Source organism: Python bivittatus, unplaced genomic scaffold (assembly GCF_059951505.1).
Source record: "Python bivittatus isolate LINGU-HERP-01145 unplaced genomic scaffold, Pbiv_v1 ctg000330_np1212, whole genome shotgun sequence".
Lineage (NCBI taxonomy): Eukaryota > Metazoa > Chordata > Lepidosauria > Squamata > Pythonidae > Python > Python bivittatus.
Window position 1 is genome coordinate 62433452 of NW_028277058.1, and position 19104 is coordinate 62452555.

At 49.9% G+C, this 19104-nt stretch overlaps 1 protein-coding gene and 2 non-coding genes across 3 annotated transcripts; 2 read left to right on the top strand and 1 right to left on the bottom strand.

Moving 5' to 3' along the window:
- Window positions 1–1543: 1543 nt before the first annotated feature.
- OPN1SW (opsin 1, short wave sensitive) lies at window positions 1544–8316 on the bottom strand. The gene is made up of 5 exons (XM_007441636.2): window positions 7965–8316; window positions 6632–6800; window positions 4855–5020; window positions 2503–2742; window positions 1544–1699 (listed from the first exon to the last, which is right to left on the bottom strand). The coding sequence occupies exons 1-5, from the start codon at window positions 8308–8310 to the stop codon at window positions 1544–1546; spliced, it is 1077 nt and encodes a 358-aa protein (XP_007441698.1). The 5' UTR covers window positions 8311–8316.
- A 1854-nt stretch (window positions 8317–10170) lies between these two features.
- Window positions 10171–10242, top strand: TRNAP-AGG (transfer RNA proline (anticodon AGG)). Its single transcript has one exon. It is a non-coding gene; the product is annotated as a tRNA-Pro (tRNA).
- A 2421-nt stretch (window positions 10243–12663) lies between these two features.
- On the top strand, window positions 12664–12735 carry TRNAP-AGG (transfer RNA proline (anticodon AGG)). Its single transcript has one exon. It is a non-coding gene; the product is annotated as a tRNA-Pro (tRNA).
- Window positions 12736–19104: the final 6369 nt, after the last annotated feature.

Sequence of the window (19104 nt, forward strand, 5' to 3'; positions counted from 1 at the left end):
TCACCCCCCTGCTGCTAATTAAAGGACTACTCCAATGCGCTCTACCTGGGGCTACCCTTGAAGAGTATCCAGAAGCTACAGCTGGTACAATGCAGCGGCACAGACAGTTTTGAATGCCCCAGAGGGGCACATATAACACCTCTATCACACGAGCTGCATTGGTTACTGGTTTGCTTCCGGGTCCAATTCAAGGTGTTGGTTATCACCTTTAAAGCCCTTCATGGCACAGGACCAGGTTATCTGAGGAGCCGTCTCACCCCTGTTATATCAGCCTGCCCCGCTCGGTCTGGCAGAAGGAACATGTTGTGGAGCCCACCGGTCAAGGAACTTCAGCTGGCAGGGTCTAGGAAGGGGGCCTTTTCTGCTGTGGCCCCTGCTCTGTGGAACAGCGTGCCACCGGAGGTATGGGTGTCCCCCCCTCTCCTGGCCTTCCAAAAAGGTGTAAAAACATGGTTATGCCAGATGGCCTGGGGGCCTGATGGGGGCTCATGTTGCTGGAACTGGCTCGTGGGGTGATTGATACTGCTTCCCCCATCTTGAATTGTACACTGGCTTTTATAGATTTACTTGTGATTTTAATTGGGGGGTATTTATATTTTTATTGTTTTTATTGTCTTGGTATTTAATTGTAAGCTGCCCAGAGTCACCCTTTGGGGGAGATGGGCGGCATCTAAATTTAATAATAAATAAAGCAAGCAAAAATTTAAAAAAAAGCCGCATCTTTTTTCGGCTTCTGCGCACGAGTCTGAAAAAAGGATGCTGCGGCTTTGAACCAACCGCTGGCTCATTAAAGCACCTCCAAGCAACAGCAGTATAGGAGCCTGAGAAAAGATGGGCTTAGCGGACCGCGAGAGGCAGCGTTCGTCCAGGCGCTTCTTCTAAGCTGTTTTCGGAGTCAGCGTGGCCCTAAAAGTTCCCACTGCCTTGCGTGTGGGTCAGGAGACAATCAACGACCACTTCCCCATATCAGCAGCTCGCACTGGATTCCTTGTGCTCGGTTTATCGTTGCAACGCCTTGCTCCTAATTCTAAAGTCAGTGGAAAGGTGGAGAGAGAAGCTGTGCTAAAATTCCAACGGTAGCTGTCGTACGAGCTTTGTGTGCTTCAAAAAATGCCAGAGGCTGAAGCTCAGTTTTTTCCAAACGGTTCTGCTGGGTCTTGGCCACCCAGATGATGCAATCCAGGGTGTGCTGGTTGCATCAGAGCCAGGTGCGGTTCCAGCCCTGGTTTCCACAGACCCTGTACGAGACCTAGGCTGGAGCCGCGTCCTGCTTGCAAGGTGAGGGTTAGGGGATCAAACCCTCTGGGAAAGAGCATCTCCTCTGAGAAGGAGCAAACTTCTTTTCTGCCCCGCTGGGCCATTTGGTGCCCAGATGGAGCCCTGGAGCAGTGCTGTAGAAAGAAAAAGTGGGACAGGGTGGAGTGGGGGGGTTGGTGAGACAACTTCATCGTACAGCGAGGTGGGGGGGGCTCTTTTTTTGGCATAGTCCTCATCTTGGTCCAAATGTGCAGGACAGCTGCTAGGGCTGGGCTTGGTGTGGTTCTCAGCTCCGTGGAGAACCCGTGGCGCCGGCTCCTGAGCTCGGGCTGACTTGGCTGGAGGACACCGACGAAACCTCCGTTTTCTGAGCGGAGCTGCCCGCGTCGGACTCGTCCGTCAGAGGTTTGCCGCACACAGTTTGCATGATGCAGGCACGGAACTGGGAAGGGAAGAGAGAGGGGCTTTAGGTCTGTGCCAAAGCGCCTTCACAGACAGCGGCCTCCAGTCATCGCAGGCTGACCAAGAGGGGACCTGGAGAACTGGTCCCGTTCGACCTGAAGGCTGCCTTCTCGAGCCCTGCAGCCCGGGGCCCAGCTGTATTTGTACAAAGGAAGTGCTCCTGGAATTCCCATTAAATACCCTCCCCAGATCTAGCAGGCAGATGCACGCATCATGCTGAACTCGGGCTGGTTTAGTTAGTGGTGTTCAGACCACCTAATCCATAAATCAAGGTTGCAAACAGCGCCTGGGGTCATGTGACGCCAAGTTAATGCCGTTGTGGCTCAGTGTGATCGACCCTCATCCAGACAAGGTGTCTGCAGGGCAAAGCCCAAAAAGTCAAGATGGGCATGGTGATGGTGTGATTGAAGCCCTGCCTGTTTTTTTATTGTGGCCACCATCTTGACTTTTTTTACCATGCTCTGTGGACATCCTGCTCCTCATCCTTTCCTTACACAAATTTCCATATGACCTTGCTCGTTCAGCCCAACTCCAACATTGACTAGGCCCTTTATTTCACGCTGGGCTCCGATTCTTCTCTTGTTGGACACCATTCCTTGAAGGCTAAACCTACTCATGGTTTGGGACCTCATGATTGATCATCTTGCAGTTTCTAAAATGAGGGGTGCTGCTTGCATCCCCAAACACCTGCCTTCCTCTTTGGTAGCTACCTACCAAGAATAGGCAAGAGAAGCTGTTCTCTTCCCCCCCTTCTTTGCTCCAAGGTGGTGGTGGGGAACTCACCTGCTTATTCATGAAGCAGTAGATGATGGGATTGTAGACGCAGGAACTCTTGGAGAAGAAGGCAGGGATGGTGACCAAGCGGAGATCAAGGCCATGCTTAGGGTGATTCACCATGTACATGGCCAGGGTGGCGTATGGAACATAGCAGAGGCAAAAGGACCCCACCATCACCACCACCATGCGGGAGACCTCTCGCTCAGCCTTCTGGGTGGTGGCTGACTCCTGCTGCTGGGCGGCTACCTGTGGATGACCAGCCCAAAGAGTTCTTACCATGCCAGACCTGGATGGTCGATGTTGGAGCGGAAGGTGGGTGAGGATGGGGCAAGTTTAGGTTAGCAGACATCAACTTGGTTTTGTAACAGAACCATAGTTCACCAGTTGGAAGATAATTGGAAGGGTCTACAAAGATTGTCTAGTCCAGTGTTTCTCAACCTTGGCAACTTGAGGATGGGTGGGCTTCAACTCCCATGGCTGGCTGGGGAATTCTGGGAGTTGAAGCCCACCCATCCTCAAGTTGCCAAGGTTGAGAAACACTGGTCTAGTCCAACCCTCAGCAATGTACAGAAGAAAAATGAAACCATGCTTCAGAGATAGCTGTCCAGCCTATTCTAAAAGCTCCAGAGACGTTGGGCAGATTTTACCATCAGAAAAGTTCTTCTTACATGTCAACAAAATCTAGGTACAGTAGCTGCAAATTATACCCCTTGTTTCTGGTGCTAATTTCTAGGAAGTCCAAGAAGGTAGATCTAGCCCTGATACCTGCATCATCCTAAGCTACAATTCATTTAACCAGGATTTGTGGATTACTCCACAATTGGCTTGGTACACACAACACATGAAGCCGAAATCAGTGAAACCACCGCTGAGTGCCACGGGTGAACCTGGCCGTGGCATTGGATCATAAAATGCCTTTGTGCCCCCTGATTTCTGTGCCCAAACTAGTTATTGCACACACAGCCTTTTCACCACAGCTTTTGGGGGTTCGGCAGTCTCATTTAGATGTCTTTTAGTCGCCACTTCATTAGCAAGAAGCCCTTGCTTATATTCTGGAAATTACCCAGAGCTGTAAGAAATGCACTTTTGCTAAGATTAAAGCCCGCAAAGTTTGCTTGATTGCCTGCAGCGAGCCGAAGTTTCCAGAAATGCTTTATTTAATTATCATAGATGGCTGGTGGCTACTAGCAAGGATACGTCCACATCCTAGGCTGCAAAATTGGGACCAAGAGTTTGGAATTAAAATATAGCCAGCAGAGGGGGAAAATACAGCTGCTTAAAAAGGAAAAAACAACTCTTCAGAAGCCGCAAATCGATGCTGTTTGCTTTGGGGGGACTGATGCTATTTTACAAGCATGAGTAAAATATTTATTTGCTTCTCTGAGCCCACTGCACTTTTTTTAAGACAGCCGTTTCAGAAAAACGGAGCGAATGTTCCCTTAAAAGGAAGCAGGGCGTGCAGGGGCTGCCTTCGGAACGTCCCATCACTTGGAGACTTGAGACAGACGGTCACACACGATCCGTCTTAAAAAATGCAAGCCCCTGAAGGATTTCCCACGAGGTCAGCTCCTCAATGGGGGTCTGCAGACTTTGCGGTAACAGTGCAGCCGGCGTCTGCTCACACTTTAAAACACAAGGAGCCCTTTCGGGTGGCGGGCCTGTCTGGCAGTTGGGGAGACTGCTGTGGGTGCACTCCCAAAATACTTGCCCGGTAAGCGTGGCCAGTCAGAAAACGCCCATTTTGCAGAAGCAAACAGCCAGCACCCCCACCCCCTGGGCTTGCTTTCTATCGCCCCAAGGTTACCTGGTTCTGTTTGGGGGGATAAGTGGGCACATTTCCAAACAAAGCAGCCCCCCGGAGATAAAAAACATGCAGAAGTGTCTGATTTTTTTTTAAAAACGCATCTTTAAAATGTGCATCAGGGAATCCGACAGATACCAAGGGTGTGCCTTTGGTATCTAAACACGTTGGATTCTAAACTTTGGACTCTAAACATGTTGGGAAAGTGGTCTCAGGTTCATGATGTGGTGCTTAGTGAAAGCTGGAGTGAAAAAAGGGGCAAAGTCCAGCCCCAAGAAAATGCCTTCCTAAGATCTAGGGTTGCCAGTCAGGATGGCTAGGTGGAACTTCCAGATCTGGGGAGAGTCTATCTCTGAACGTCAGTTGCTGGGGAGCGAAGGGTTGGGCAAAACCATGGCTTTGGCAGTCTGCTTAGGGCCTTCCTGCAGACTGTGCGACTTGCCACTGGCGGAAGCAGATGCTGTGGGTAAGATGGGGCTCCGTGTAGTCTTGAAAAGGGGCTCAGAGCCCATCCCCGGAAAACTGCAGACCTGGGGCCCAGAAGGTCCATTACTTACCGCCCGGAGGGCACCCAGGAGCCGCAGGTAGGAGAAGACGATGAGGCTGAGGGGCACGATGAAGCAGAAGACGAAGAGGAACCACGAGTAATACTCGCTCTTGTACTTGGTGCCCACCGTGTACCAGTCGGGACCGCAGGAACACTGCAGCCCTTCCGGGATGAACCTGGAAGATGGAAAGGTGTAGCCAGGGCTGGAGGGAGGGAGGGGGCGGGGTGGGGGGTGGGGGGTGTCTTGGCACCCCTGTACAGCAGTGAGCCTATCCTGTGGGTTGGATGACAGTGCCCATAGGCCCCAGCCACCCGCAAGGACAAACTGCAAATTTTCTCATTAAGGAGGTAGCACTGAGAAGTCTGAATAATAATAATAATAATAATAATAATAATAATAATAATAATAATAATATCATCCTGCGCCGATACCTTGAACACCATCAGACAACAACATCTGCCTATCCCAGGTCCTTGGGAAGGACTCGATAGGTGGATAAAAAGGCCAAATCCAGTCTAAATATTTGACTGACTGTGTGACCAACAACAATAATAATAATGTATAAAATTATTATTGTGCAAAATAATGATCAAGATCATGATAATAATATAAAAAAGATACAAGAATGTGTCCCTGCCATGATAATGTACCCTGGAAATGTTATTGTTACAATTGTAAGCTGCTGAGATTCTCTTGATTGCAGTGAGCAAAAATATCAATCAATCAATCAATCAATCAATCAATCAACACATAAATAAATACAGGTAATCCTCAACTTATGACCACAGTACGTCTAATGACTTCCAGTGCTAAGTGATGCAGTCATTAAGTGAGTTGCACCCAATTTTATGACCTTTTTGCCATGGTCATTAAGCAAATCATGTGGTAAGTAAGTGAATCCAGCTTCCCCCATTGACTTTGCTTGTTGGAAGCCCCCTGGGAAGGTTGAAATGATAATTACGTGACCCTAGGACACTGCAACTGTTGTAAATACATGCTGCTTGCCAAGTGTCTGAATTTTGATCATGTGACCGTGGGGACGCTGCAGCGGTCATAAGTGCGAGGACCAGTCGCAAGTAACTTTTTTCAGCACTGTCATAATTTTGAATGGTCATTAAACGAATGGTCGTAAGTCAAGGACTACCTGTAAAGGGCAACTTGGCAGTCTGTAATGAACCACCCAGGCTGATGGCTTAAAATAATTCTGTCCTTTAAAATCAGAAGGCAGAGCCTCTCTATTCAGCCTTCAAGGGATTCCTGTTTTCTGCAGGGATGTGAAAAGGGAAACCCCTGAATTTTCTATGGGGCACAGGAGATGGGACCCCATGTCCTTGGCAAAGGGGGGAGGGTGGGGGTCAAAGATGGCAGAATTTGGGAGCATGGGATTCTCTCAAAGGAAGGGATCTCGTCGTCTTCTAATCCGTGCCCAAAAGAGATCCGGGCAGGAATTAAGAGCTTACATTGCCAGACCCTTTTTCATCCCACGCCCCCCTTTGGCAAAGCTTCGGACATGCCACAGTTCCCATTATCCCCAGCCAGCAATGGAAACCGGAGTCCTGCAGGAAGCTGTGCCAGCCTGAGGTTTTGCCCCCTTTGCTCTTTAAGACTCCATGAGATCCGGTCCCTTCTTCCCTTCAGCTGAAGAACAGCTCTGTGAAGCTCAAAAGCTTTCTGACTGGACGGGCCTTCCAGCAGCCTTCTGCTTCGGCCGCTAGCTTTTTAAATACTCCTTTGGTTTTCAGCCTGCAGGAGAAACTGCTCCTGTTCCTATCCATGCCCATCAAACCTGCTCCAGCCAAAGAAGGGGGGGACGGACACCCCGACCCCGATGACCCACGTGGCCACCACCACCAGCAGAGCATGTTTGGAGTTGAAGCGGAAATTCCCCAAGGGCTTGCAGATGACGACGTATCGTTCGAAGGCAAGGAAGGCCAAGGACCAACCGGTGACCAGACCTAGGGCGATGGACGGACAGACAGACAGACACGGGCAGGGAAGGATTAGAAGTGGACTATGCAGGATCCCAGAATATCACACCCCCCCGCCCCCAGACCCTGCACATCTCAACCCTCCACCTCCATCCTAACATTCAGTGCAGGGTTTCTCAACCTTGGCCACTTTAAGAGGTGTGGACTTCAACTCCCAGGATTCCCCAGCCAGCTTACTTTAGTGGGTTTTCCAACATGCAGTCATCAGGTCAAGCCTGATGCTCCCCAAATGGGCCAACTTCCAGTGCCCTTCAGACCCAGCCAGGCGTGAGATGATGAGAGTTGTAATCTAGCACATCTGAGGTGGATCTAGCCCTCCTGGAAGATCCCCAGCACGTCTTAAACACTGGGTGAACCCCAGTTTTCGCATTGCAATGAGTGGATTTGAAGTGGTCTATTGTCCCTCAGACCAGAGCTTATTAAATATACCCCGTTGGACAGTTCAGGCAATGCAGGAACCCTTAAACCGGGTTTTAGAAATTACACTGGCTGGGTTCCCGCAACTCGCTAAGCCCCAAGCAAGCAAGTCACCTTCTAGCTTAGTGTAACTTCTCATTTTCTACAATGGCCCTATCAGAGCAACCACAGTAGGGATCCTCAATCTGGGGCATTTGAAACAAAATCGTTGCAGCGCAGCTCTGTTGGCTACCTGGACTTATGATAGCTAAAAGGAGACTCCATCTTCTGAGACAGTATTTCTTGAACAACAGATCCTAAACACGGAGAAGGTGGAAGACTTCTTCTTTATTACTCCTACGGTCCCTTGGGAGTAACGCAAGATGGACAGTTGCGTGCCTGGCCCCTTCCTAATGGGCTGGACTACAAATCACATTGTCCCCGGTCAACAGGATCAAGTCCAAGGGGGGCCACCAGCACAACTGCAAGGGTGCAGTTGGGGAAGGCCTGGCCTAGATAAAGCGGTATATGAGTTACCTTATGGGATTGAATGCAATTTAATTCCAGCCTAGGGATGACTCAATGGTGACATCGTTCAGGCAGGCCCAAGTCCATCCTTATTCCTCCCATCAGGGCAATGTCTCCTGAGGTTGGGTCCCTAGGTCCCCTGACTATTCTCTGGGAGAAGGATCCACGTGGGGGGCTACCCAGCTCTTTCCCAGGCCCTGTATTTACCTGCCACCGAGCCCAGAAAGGCCTCCAAGGCACAGACGTGGCGCCCGAAGAAGAAGTAGCCCTGGGAGCTGGCCAAGAAGACGGTGAAGACGGCGAAGACACAGAAGAGGAGTCCGGCAAAAGAGATGTTGACCAAGATGTAGTTCAGCGGCTGCCGCAGCTTCTTATACTTAATGGTGACAATGAGGATGATGGCGTTGAGGGGGGTCCCAGCAAAGAACACCAAGCCCATGAAGAGGGTTTGGAAATGGAAGGCCCACATGGGGGCAATGTGATACTGGGGACCGTCCCAGGGCCCCACGGAGGAGATGTTTTCAAAGAGGTAGAAGTCTTCTTCTCCGGACATCCTCCCCAAGACAGGGACACACCGGTGTGGACCTTTCCAGAAGACTTCCTTCTCTCCTATTATAGGACACCGGTGGAGGACAAAGTCCGCTTAATGGCTCAAGCTGGGATCAGCTGCTAATCCTGATCATCCAAGAGGCAAACTTGGGGATTAGGGATGTCTAAGAATCTTGCCTTCTGTCCCATAAACCTCCCTGAGAAGGTAATCTCATTTGCTGGACTAGCTGCAACTGACCGAGCAGGATCTCGAGACCCCAGAGGGCAAAGGTGGGCAGGACCAAAGATGAAATCCATCTGCAAGGGCCTCTTCAGCTTCTCACTTAGGGGCCCAAGAAGCCAACGCCGCCTTAGACATCGCTCTGCCAGAATCTTGGCTTCCGTCTACTTAGCAATCTTGCTTGAAGGAAAGCAAAGGGGGGAAGTGGATTTGCTGCACGCTCGTACGCTGGAATCCGAGAGATTTGCAAGCTGGTCCTAACCAATGGGCTCTCCCTCCACTGAGCTGGACCGAAATCAGTTGGCAGCCACGGATGAGAGTTTTCTGCCTTGCTTTGCTGCCTTCTGAGGGCTTTTGCAGCCCAGTTGGGTATCCCTCCATTTGATGAGTCTAACCTCCTGGTCAGGCTGGTCAACTGGCCAGGGAAACGGCATCGGGCCAACTTCTTCTTGCACCGTGGCCCAGCCGCCCAGTCTCCTTGAACCGTCATCAGCCTTCTTCCCAGTTATCATGACTGGGCTTAGAGGGTGAAACCTACCTCTGACTGGCAGTGATGGATTCCTGAAGGTGGGTGGCTGTTTCTCAACGGTTGGTTTCTTTTTTTCCAGCAAAGAGGCAGGGAAGAAGACTTCTAAGAAATATGATCAAAATAGAATCGCTCTGTTTTTAACAGCATTTTCTAGGCCTTTTTAAAAATATATTATCATCATCACAGGTATGAATTTTGAGATAACTCAGTTGCCTGTATGTACAGGTTGTCCTTGTTTAGCGACTGCCTCGTTTATCAACCGTTTGCAGTTACAACGGTGATGAAAAAGTCACTTTATAACCAATCTTCACATTTACGACCTTCGCATGTCTGTAAAACCAAGGAAAGCTGAAGGAAGATCGTAAGCACAGTCAGTGACTGCTTCGCTTAATGACTGAGTGACCAGTCCCAATTGTGGTTGCTAAAAGAGGACCACCTATAAATCCTTTGTGCTGTGCAAATAAGTACATTAGTAAGGGTTGTTGGGCAGCTGAATTTGAAATATGCAGGGAGCTCACCGGGCTGATTTCTCATGCCTCTTGCTCCCTTTGGGACCACCACCAGATAGCCATAGTACTCACTGAGTTTCACTTAGTGACCGCTTTGCTTAATGACCGAGTTGCCGGTCACAACTGTGGTCGCTAAAAGAAGATCAGCTGTATATTTTCCCTCCTGTCCATTAGTTGGGTTGAGTTTTAAAAATGCCCATAAAAAAATGTTTGGGACTGCAATGCCAACTTCTGAATGTGTATTTGGAGGACTGCCTCCCCCCAGTTCCCCTACTCCCAGAGTCACTGGAGTTGGGTGGCATATAAATTTAATAAATTGTTGTTGTGTTATTTTGTATTTCTTCCCAAGTACATCCAGCAACATTTAAATGTTTATGCAACCCCCCGCCATGCTTGTCCTTCCCCTGGATGATGTGCACAGTTGACAGTTCAAATCCCAGTAAAGAAAGGGTTAAGAGCTTTACTCCCATACAATGCACAGGCAGCAAGCGCATGGATGTGGAGTGTAACTGGTTCTGCAGGTTGCCACATGAGCCAGGAATGAAATTTGAGCCTATAATTAGCAGTCTGTCTGAAGGAAACATCTGGAAGACATATAAAACAGCTGGCTCGTTGGTCTAGGGGTATGATTCTCGCTTAGGGTGCGAGAGGTCCCGGGTTCAAATCCCGGACGAGCCCAAATTTTTCTCCCTGTGATAACTTCTCCAGAAAGCAGAGAGACAGAGACAAACACAGATTAAAATTCGATATGCATTTCTCGGTGTATGTGCTGGCTGGGGAATTCTGGGAGTTGAAGTCCACCCATCTTAGCCAAGATTGAGAAACATTGATTTAGACTGCTTACGGATGCAATTCCCCCTGAGAGTTCTGGAGGCCACAATTTCAAGGCAAACCGGTGACTCTGTTGTTGCAAGCTTGTGCGTATTGGTGGAACGCAACTCCCAGCAACATCTGAAGTGCCACAGTTGGCTCTGCAGCTTAATGAAGTCAAGTCTTCTTCAGGCCGAGCCTGAGTGCAGGAGATGTCAGGGAGACATCCAGAAGTCTTCAGGGCAGCGGTACAGAAGTGGTTAGCCAGTGTCTTCTTCCAGGATACGCTTCAGTTTCCCAGTCCAGCTTACGGCCCTAGAATTTCCTTTTGGTCTCCCATCCAACTGCAAACCTGATGTGGTCCTCTTTACTTTATGGAGATCAGCTTGCTGTGGCCATCAAGCTGGGCTGAGGATGCAAGATCTAGGTGAATGATTTAGCTCTGCTCAGGGAAGCGTCCTTCCATGGACCAGTCCTCTCCAGATTCTGTGCAGGACAAACGCTGACCCAAGGTTGACATCAGGACTCAAAACACGGACAAAGCAATATCAGAGCATTTTAACTGTGGCGGACCTCAAAGTGACCATTTTGGAAAAAGGAGACTAACAACACCACTGAGCTCACAGGATCAAATGGTTTCAGGCCATCTCAGAAGGTCCCAGCAAACACAATGGGTTTTGTGTACATTACAGTTGCTTCACTGATCAAGTACTTGTCGTCTGTCTCTCATGCAACCTGCGTCGCTCAACCAACCTGTCTTCCCCTCCCTTGCCCCCCACCTCGCCCCAGCTGAAATCCTACATCCGTCTAACCGGTCCGTGCATCTGATGAAATTATAATAATTTTTTAGTCCGAAAAGGTGCTCCCAGACCCCTTCTGACTTTTTACCACCACACGCTAACGCGGCTCTCCTCTGACCATGTTGTTTCGAGGGAGAATCTCAGACCTGATTGCCAAGTCGCAGCTCTCAAGATTCTCAGGAGACCCGTCATGACAGGGTTGGGCTGGACTCAGCTTGGAACCGGGGCCACGACCGCTCACCACTTCTTCTCCTTCCACTCAGAGGAGGACCACCAGCAGAAAATACAGTATCTGATGGGCTTCTTGTAGGATTCACGTTCTGGCAAAGCATTTAAATACTCAGGTAGTTATGACACTTCTAAAACCAGACGTCGCCACCACCATCATCACCATCGCCATCCTGCTTGCCCAGTGGATGCTCGAGAGTGGGGCGTGGTGGTGCCGGTGCTGGGTTAGGGCTGGGAGAGGGAGGTTCAAGCCTGCCATCCATGTGCCTGTGTTTCTCTGACACTGAAACAAAGATATTGTCCTGGTCACTCTTCCTTCATCTCCATATGCGCAATAAAGACTCAAAGGCTTGCTGGAAGCATTCCAGAAGCTCATTCTGAAAGGACTGTAGCGCACGGCTACAAAAAGGAAGGAAAACATGGAGGGGGTCAACACTTTACCTACGCCCGATAATTCAGGGACGGGGAGGTTTTCTCAGGAAAGGAGAAATGGGGATGGGAACAGCACTCTGCATACGGAGGGCTATCCATACAGGGGGTCACAAAAGGCAAGGGGGCAGCTGTGCCCCCATGATCGAAGCTCTGCCACTTTTCAACATGCATGTTGCCTGGACGTACAAAGAGGTGGAATTTTGATTGCATGGGTACACCCCCCAGTTTGATGGTTGTGATGCCCTCCCATGGATGCCCCTGCAAATAGGCTTTCCCTAGGACTGTGCAGTGGGGATGGTGGCGAACTTCTCACCCTCTCCTTAAATTTTATTCTCACAGCAGCAGCCCTGTGAGGTAGGCTGGGTGAGAAACGGTGACTCAGTGTGTTTCCATTGCAAAGGGGGGACTTGAACCTGGGTGACCCTGGTGCCAGTCCAAGGCCTTAATCCCCTCCACAAGTTGGCTCTTGCTTTCACACGCACTACGGGTTAAGCTACAAAAGATGAGAGAAACAAAAATCAAATGTCCAGATAGAGGTTCTGGGTTCGTAGCTGACCTGTTGCTGCATCAGCACAACAACTATCTTGTTAGTTCACAGAACGTCCCCTGCAAGGGGGAGTTTTGCTCCTCAGGGCAGCAATACGGGCACCAGGCTTGCTCACAGCTTACACAGATCACCGTTTTGGAAGCTGGGCCAGCCCCATTCTTCCGACAGCTGCCTACATTATGCGCGCGCAGAAGGCAAGTAACATGAGATCCTCCAGTTTTCTGAACTTGGCAGGGATGCTCTTGACCAGAAAAGAACATCTGGCAAGGTACCTCTGCAGTTGGCTCGTTGGTCTAGGGGTATGATTCTCGCTTAGGGTGCGAGAGGTCCCGGGTTCAAATCCCGGACGAGCCCTGGAATGCCTTTTTCCTTCACAGGACTTGCTGGGGGGGCTCGTGTCGGCTTCCCTGAAGGGAGGCATCTGAGAAAGTTGGTTCCCAAGTCCTTTTTTTTCATCACCAAAGTGCAGGGAAAGACGACTTGGCCTGTGCGAAGGCTAGAAGGCTTCATTTCCTCGCAGGAAACGTTTCAGCCACTGAAGTTTGTGGCTTTGGTGGAGAAAGGGCTGGGCGACGTCTGCATTCTCCCCAAACCCATTCAGCGGTTGGATTATTGCTTCTCCCCTTCCAAAATGAACGCAGCCCCTGGCTTTTGGCCGCCCCTGGATGTGAGCAGGGAAAGCTTTTCCTTTTGGGAGAGGGCAGGGCTAGAGGCGGACAGTTCCAGTGGCTGCACTGGACGTGTAACTTGGTTCCTGAATTAACCCACTTTCCAGGTTTCCTGGAAGGGCCCCTTTCGGTGATTCTGGAGGAAAAGGAAGGCCCGTGGGGCTCCCTCCTGTCAGAGCCTTCCCCAGTCACTTGCCTCCAGGGGTGTCTGACTACAGCTCTCATCATCCCCAGCCAGCTCCAGGACTGCTGAGGTGGCCCTGGGGCTTCCATCTCCGGCTGATCTTGGGAGGAGCAGTGTCACCGGTTGGCAGTCAATTTAACTGCATTTATACACGTGTCACTGCAGATGGCCAGGGATAGAAAGCTAAGCAGGATTGGAACTGCTTTGTATTTGGATAGGATACCACCAGAAAATCCCAGGGGAGTTGGGATAAATTCCACTTCAGGGCAGTGATGAACTACTTCTGGCCCTGAAAACTAGACTGACCTGGGACTGCCCATTAAGTCACCAGGAGCAGTGACTTGGATGGGAATTCAAGCAGCCCCTCGCTGCTGACTTTTGGTGAGTTATTACCACTGGACTATTTCAGAAAGCCTCGGGAACGTGAAGGGACTCCATTGGCTTTTGGGATTCTGGATGTGGCTGGAGCGGTTCTGCTGGCATTCGGGGTTGATTTAATTGGGGTGTGGACGTTTTGTGGTATTGCCATTTTGAATTGAGAACGGCCAGAAGTCTTTTTGATTGGGCTAGATGCAAATGCCATAAGGAAATAAATAATCATGAGACCTGGTGATGGTCACCACTTGGATGACTTTCAAAGGGACTGGAGAAATTCACAGAGGACACGTCTATCAAGGACAACCAGGCTTGAGGATCCAAGAGGGTCTTCAGGATGCCTGCAGCTTTCCTCCAGACCCAAGTGTAGGGCAAGTATGGGGGAAGAAGAGAATGTCTCCACCTCTTGCTCGCAAGCCCTCCAGAGGCTTCTGGATGGCCACCAGAGAAGCTAAATGTGGGACTAGGGTGAACTCCATCCAGACCCAATTATTTTGTGGAATTGTCCTCCGCAAGTTGTAGTGATGGCCCCTAACTTGGATAGCTGTAAAAGGGGGTGGATAAATTATGGAGGACACATCCATTAAAGGCTATTAGCCTTGAAGACTCCATGCTACCTCTGGGTTGGGAAAGCCTCAGTCAAAGTCCTTGTTGTAGGGGAACAACACTAAGAGAGGACCCCAGAGGACCCTGTGAGAAGCCCAGTGCTGGACTAAGATGGGCCTCGGCCTGATCCAGCATGGCTGTTCTTATAATCTGTGGAATTCATGCCCACAAGACAAGGTGATGGCCACTAGCTTGGATGGCTTTCCAAGGGGACTAGAGAAAATCATGGCTGACAGGTCTATCAAGGGCTGTAGACTCCATGCTACCTCTGAATCAGTGTCAGCCTCTCTTCACCCCCCAGCTTCAACAAGGAGCAACAACAAGAAAACAGAATCTCTCCATCTCCCCCTTGAGACCACTCCAGAGACCTCTGGTGGGCGAGAGACCAAATGCTGGACAAAGATGGGCCTTGGTCTGACCCAGTAAAGCTAGTCTTCCATTCCTATATAAGGGTCTCTCCCTGGCAGCTGCATCATGAAGGGTCCCGTGGCTTCTTTCCCTTCTAGGCCATTGCTGGCACTGCCAATGTCCACTTGCGCCTGGCACCAGAGGAAGTGGTGGTGGTGGCGATGAGCAGATGAAAGCAGCTTACAGAGAGGAGCTTGGACCAGCCCCTGACCCAGGGCTGAGAGAGGGATTAAGGGCAAACTGATTACCCCAAACTCCCTTCCACCTCCTCTCTCTCACCCCCCGCCTCAGGTTTGGTAATCCCAAAGGGAAGGAGGTGGCCACTGACTCAACTCTTCCTGCTCTGGCCCTTTATGGCTGAAGTGGGATCTTTTCTTGTGTTCTGGACTCTCTGCACACCCTTGGCCACACTACAAGATCGGCTTTTGGGTGAACAGTGGAAACGCAGGTCGGGTTAGCACAACAGACAGAGCCCCCAAGTAACCAGCCATGTGGTAGCCCAGCCCTTGGAGTTCCCGCAGTCCTGCCTTTTTCAGGAAGTACTTGACATCACATCACTATTCATTGCTGAGGTTAAATGCCCAGTTTCAGGAATGTGCACACTCACATACCGTCAGCCCCAGTAGATAGACCAGACCAAGGATCAACTCCACAGGAAGGCCAAAACAACTTTTATTGAGATTGGCTATAAGAACAGAATCTTGCAAGTCCGATTGTGCTGGACTTCCTCTTCCTCCTTCTTACCCTCCAGTGAACCTGGGTCTCCCCACTCGGACACCTTCACCACTGCACTGCGTTGCTTTCCAACAGCTAGAGCGGGCTTTCTCAACCTTGGCAACTTTTAGATGGGTGGACTTCAACTCCCAGAATACCTGGCATGCTGGCTGGGGAATTCTGGGAGTTGAAGGCCACTCAAAGGTTGCGAGCTAGAGAGAGATCTGCAGCAGTCACATCCACAGGCAGCGTGTTCAGCAGGATATCATGTGTGAGTCCAGGTGTCCCTCCACGTGTTCTCAGCAACCCATGCCATATCCCATGACGCCACCAGAGGGCGCCACTCTTTTGCACTTAAGGCTGGACCAGGAAAATTCGGTTGTGATTGAGTGGGTGAGCTTAATTTAAACTCGTGCGTGATTGTGTCTGTCTGCTTAAGGCTAAATTTAACTCCCGGTTGGCTACTTGACTGGGTCAACTGATACTGTACCTTTCTGGTGTTCCCACAATATTTAACCCCTTCACTGACCCAGTTAAGTGTGTTAGAGTGTGTGCGTCTCTATTTACAAGCAGAATGTTTTGCATGGAAGAATGAATTGATACGCAGAATAAATTGATATGCCGTATGAGTATGTAGGACTGTTGCTCTACCTGACACCCTGCAGACAGCAGGACTACACTTTCCATGGCTTCTGTGATATCGGATTCATACACAATAAAAGCATTCCCGCTCTCATCCACAATCTGCAGGAGCCGGTAGGAGTTCTTGAAATCCAAAGACGGCTGTTTGCCCCCAATTCCAGCACTTATAATCTGACTACATTCGCACAGCATGCTTAACTGGGACAGTTAAAATGCAGTGGCTGCATTCACACAACCGGGCTAGTTTTGACATGGGTTAGAGGAGTTTTTGTGGCTTTGCATGTTATAGAAATCCAGCCTGCTGAGTTATTTTATGGCTTGATTTATAGGGTGAACTGAAAAAGCAGGTTAGGTACATCAAAGCAACGGTTGATGTTGGCTTCCTTCTCTGGATCTTTCAGAGAAAAAAGAGAAAAAGAACAGCCTCTTCCTTGATTTGCCGCCAGGTATTTTATGTCCCTTCTTGGACATCTGAAAAACAACCACGGTGCTCTGACTCCCTTTTTTCCTAAGAGGCAAAGCTACAAGCAACTTCACGGGTCACACAAAACTTCAAGTCAATTTTTAGGCTAAGTTTACCGAAAGGGGTCTGTGGGGTCTCTTAACCGAGTCCCCAGACTACGGTCACACAACGTACTTTACCTGGTAACTGATGCCACATCCTGGCTTTGTGTGAGGCATGCCAGCCCCCCTAAGAACCAAAGCAAGGTTAACACTAACCAGGCTTAGCATCTTGAAGGAATGCAGTTTCTGGGTCTTTAATTATCTTGGTTGAGGGCGTGGTGGAAACGCACCCCTGTATTATCTAATGGGCTGAAAAAGCTGAGCTGAAAGGGAAGATATAAATGTTTTTATAAATCAAACGGAGCGCAAGCAGGAAGCCCACGTGTTAATCAGGAGGAAGCAGAACTGGAGAAGCAAAATCGGAAGCTGATGGTTTGATGCTGAGCCTTTCCAGGGTTCACACGCTAAATCCTCTTTGTTTTCTAAACTGGGAGTTTATTTATTTGATTTCTACCCCGCCTGTCCTCCAGGACCCCAAGGCAGTGTACAGAGCACGCCTTCCTTCTATTGTTTTCCCAAAACAACAGCCCTGCAGGGTTGGTTGAACACAGAGACTGGTTCAAAGTTATCCAATAAGCTTCCATGGCCAAGGGTGGACTTGAACCCTGGTCCCCAGTCCTGGTCCAGCACTTTCATGGCACACCCCTCCACTCTGCTGCCCTGGACTGTAATGACCAGGGTTGCAAATGGAAAAACTCTCAGCAACCCAATTTTCTCCTTGGCCGTGTTTTCCTGCTTGCGGTTCTGTTGCTGGCTCGTGTAGGACCAGAGGATGCTGTGGTCCGTTGCCAGGGCAACACAGAACCTAGAACCCCAGCATCTCAGGAGAGGCGGATGTTGCTGCAAAGGCAGATGCTGGGAGGCAGGCTGGGCTGAGAGGGGGGTGGCCGTTAGCATGTGGACAGCAGGGTGGATGCAGCATCAAGGGAGCCTCTTGAAGATCTGGCCCAGATGGAGCAGCCTCCGGAGAATAAGGCCCTGTGGCGGGGGGCTAACAGGGCTTGCGATGAAAAAGAGGGGCAAAATGTTTCTGTCAAAGCATTCAAGTTTGCTTTATGCAGACGCAACTCTTGGGTTGGGGCTGAGTAGATCTTCCTGGTCTCTCATCTGAGTTCTAGGCTGCATTCATACAACAACTGGGTTTTTCTGAGTGAACCCATAGATCAGTGTTTCTCAACCTCAGCAACGTTCAGATGGGTGGACTTCAACTCCCAGAATTCCCCAGCCAGCATGGCTGGCTGGAGATTTCTGGGAGTTGAAGTCCACTCATCTGAACATTGTTGAGGTTGAGAAACACTGCTGTACATGAACTCAAGGCCTTGGCTTCATGCAACACATCACCACAGCCTAACAAACCCCTCATTGGGTAGGTTCAAGGAAGCCAGAATTACTGAGATGTCAGGAAGGTCTCTTGATGGCTAATTGGGGGTTAAATGCAGAACCTTGGAAACTGGAGGTCTTCCCATCCTCATTTCTAGTGAGTTCATTAAGGCAGAGTCCCTGGAGTGCTTCGAAACGCTCCTTCCCGGGTTTCTCCCCACCCGGGCTGAGTTGCCATTGAAATAACCTTCAAACAATCTCTGTTTCTTGATCACTTATGTCGCATCTCTCTTCCATTCCTTGCCCAGCCTCCCCCAATCTCGCTCCCACATAAACCAAATAAAAACTAACCAAATATATCATGGCTGAATTGGAGTTTTCACCCTGAGCTAGGAAAGAGGGTTGGAGGAGCCAATGTCCTTTTCATTGGGAGAGACCAAGGCTTGGATGTGGGGCAGATGGGCCCTGGAAATGTGCTGGGACCTCCTCCAGTGCTGGAGGAGGCAGGGTTTTGGTACACCCAATGGTTGTGTGAAAGAGGGATTTCTGGCAAGCACTGTTGTCCCTCTGGCACGGTGTTAGGCTAAGACATTGGGAAAGTTGTCTTCTTCCCACCCCTTACAGGAGTTGTTGTTCCTGGGCAGCAGGTCGCTAGAAATGCCAGGGGTCTATGAGATCAAAGACAGAAATTGGCACAAATGGGAGAAGCCACATTAGAGGGTTGCTTAGGAAGGTAGTACTGTACAGGATTGATAATGAAGCTCAAGCTCAGATACTTTGGTCACCTAATGCGAAGAGAGATCTCTTTGGAGAAGACCCTGATGCTGGGAAAGATTGAAGGCAAAAGGAGAAGGGGACGGCAGAGGATGAGATGGTTAGAGAGCATCACTGAAGCAATGAGCATGAAACTGAGCAAACTCAGGGAGGCAGTGAAGGACAGGAAGGCCTGGCGCAATATGGTTCATGGGGTCACGAAGAGTCGGACATGACTTAACGACTGAACAACAACAACTGTACAGGAGCTACTCAGGGTTGGACCTGCATAGTTCTTGAGTAGGAAATCCCAGGGCAGTGGGCTAGACTGGGACGTTGGACCAACATCCCAGCTGAAGGCAGGGGCAAAGTATCTGAGTTGGAAGGGACCTTCAACATAGCAGAAGTCCTACCCCTGGCCAAGTGGAGCCTCCTCCACAGCATCTCTGACAGATGACCATCCAAAGTCTGAAGACTCCAGCGGAGAAC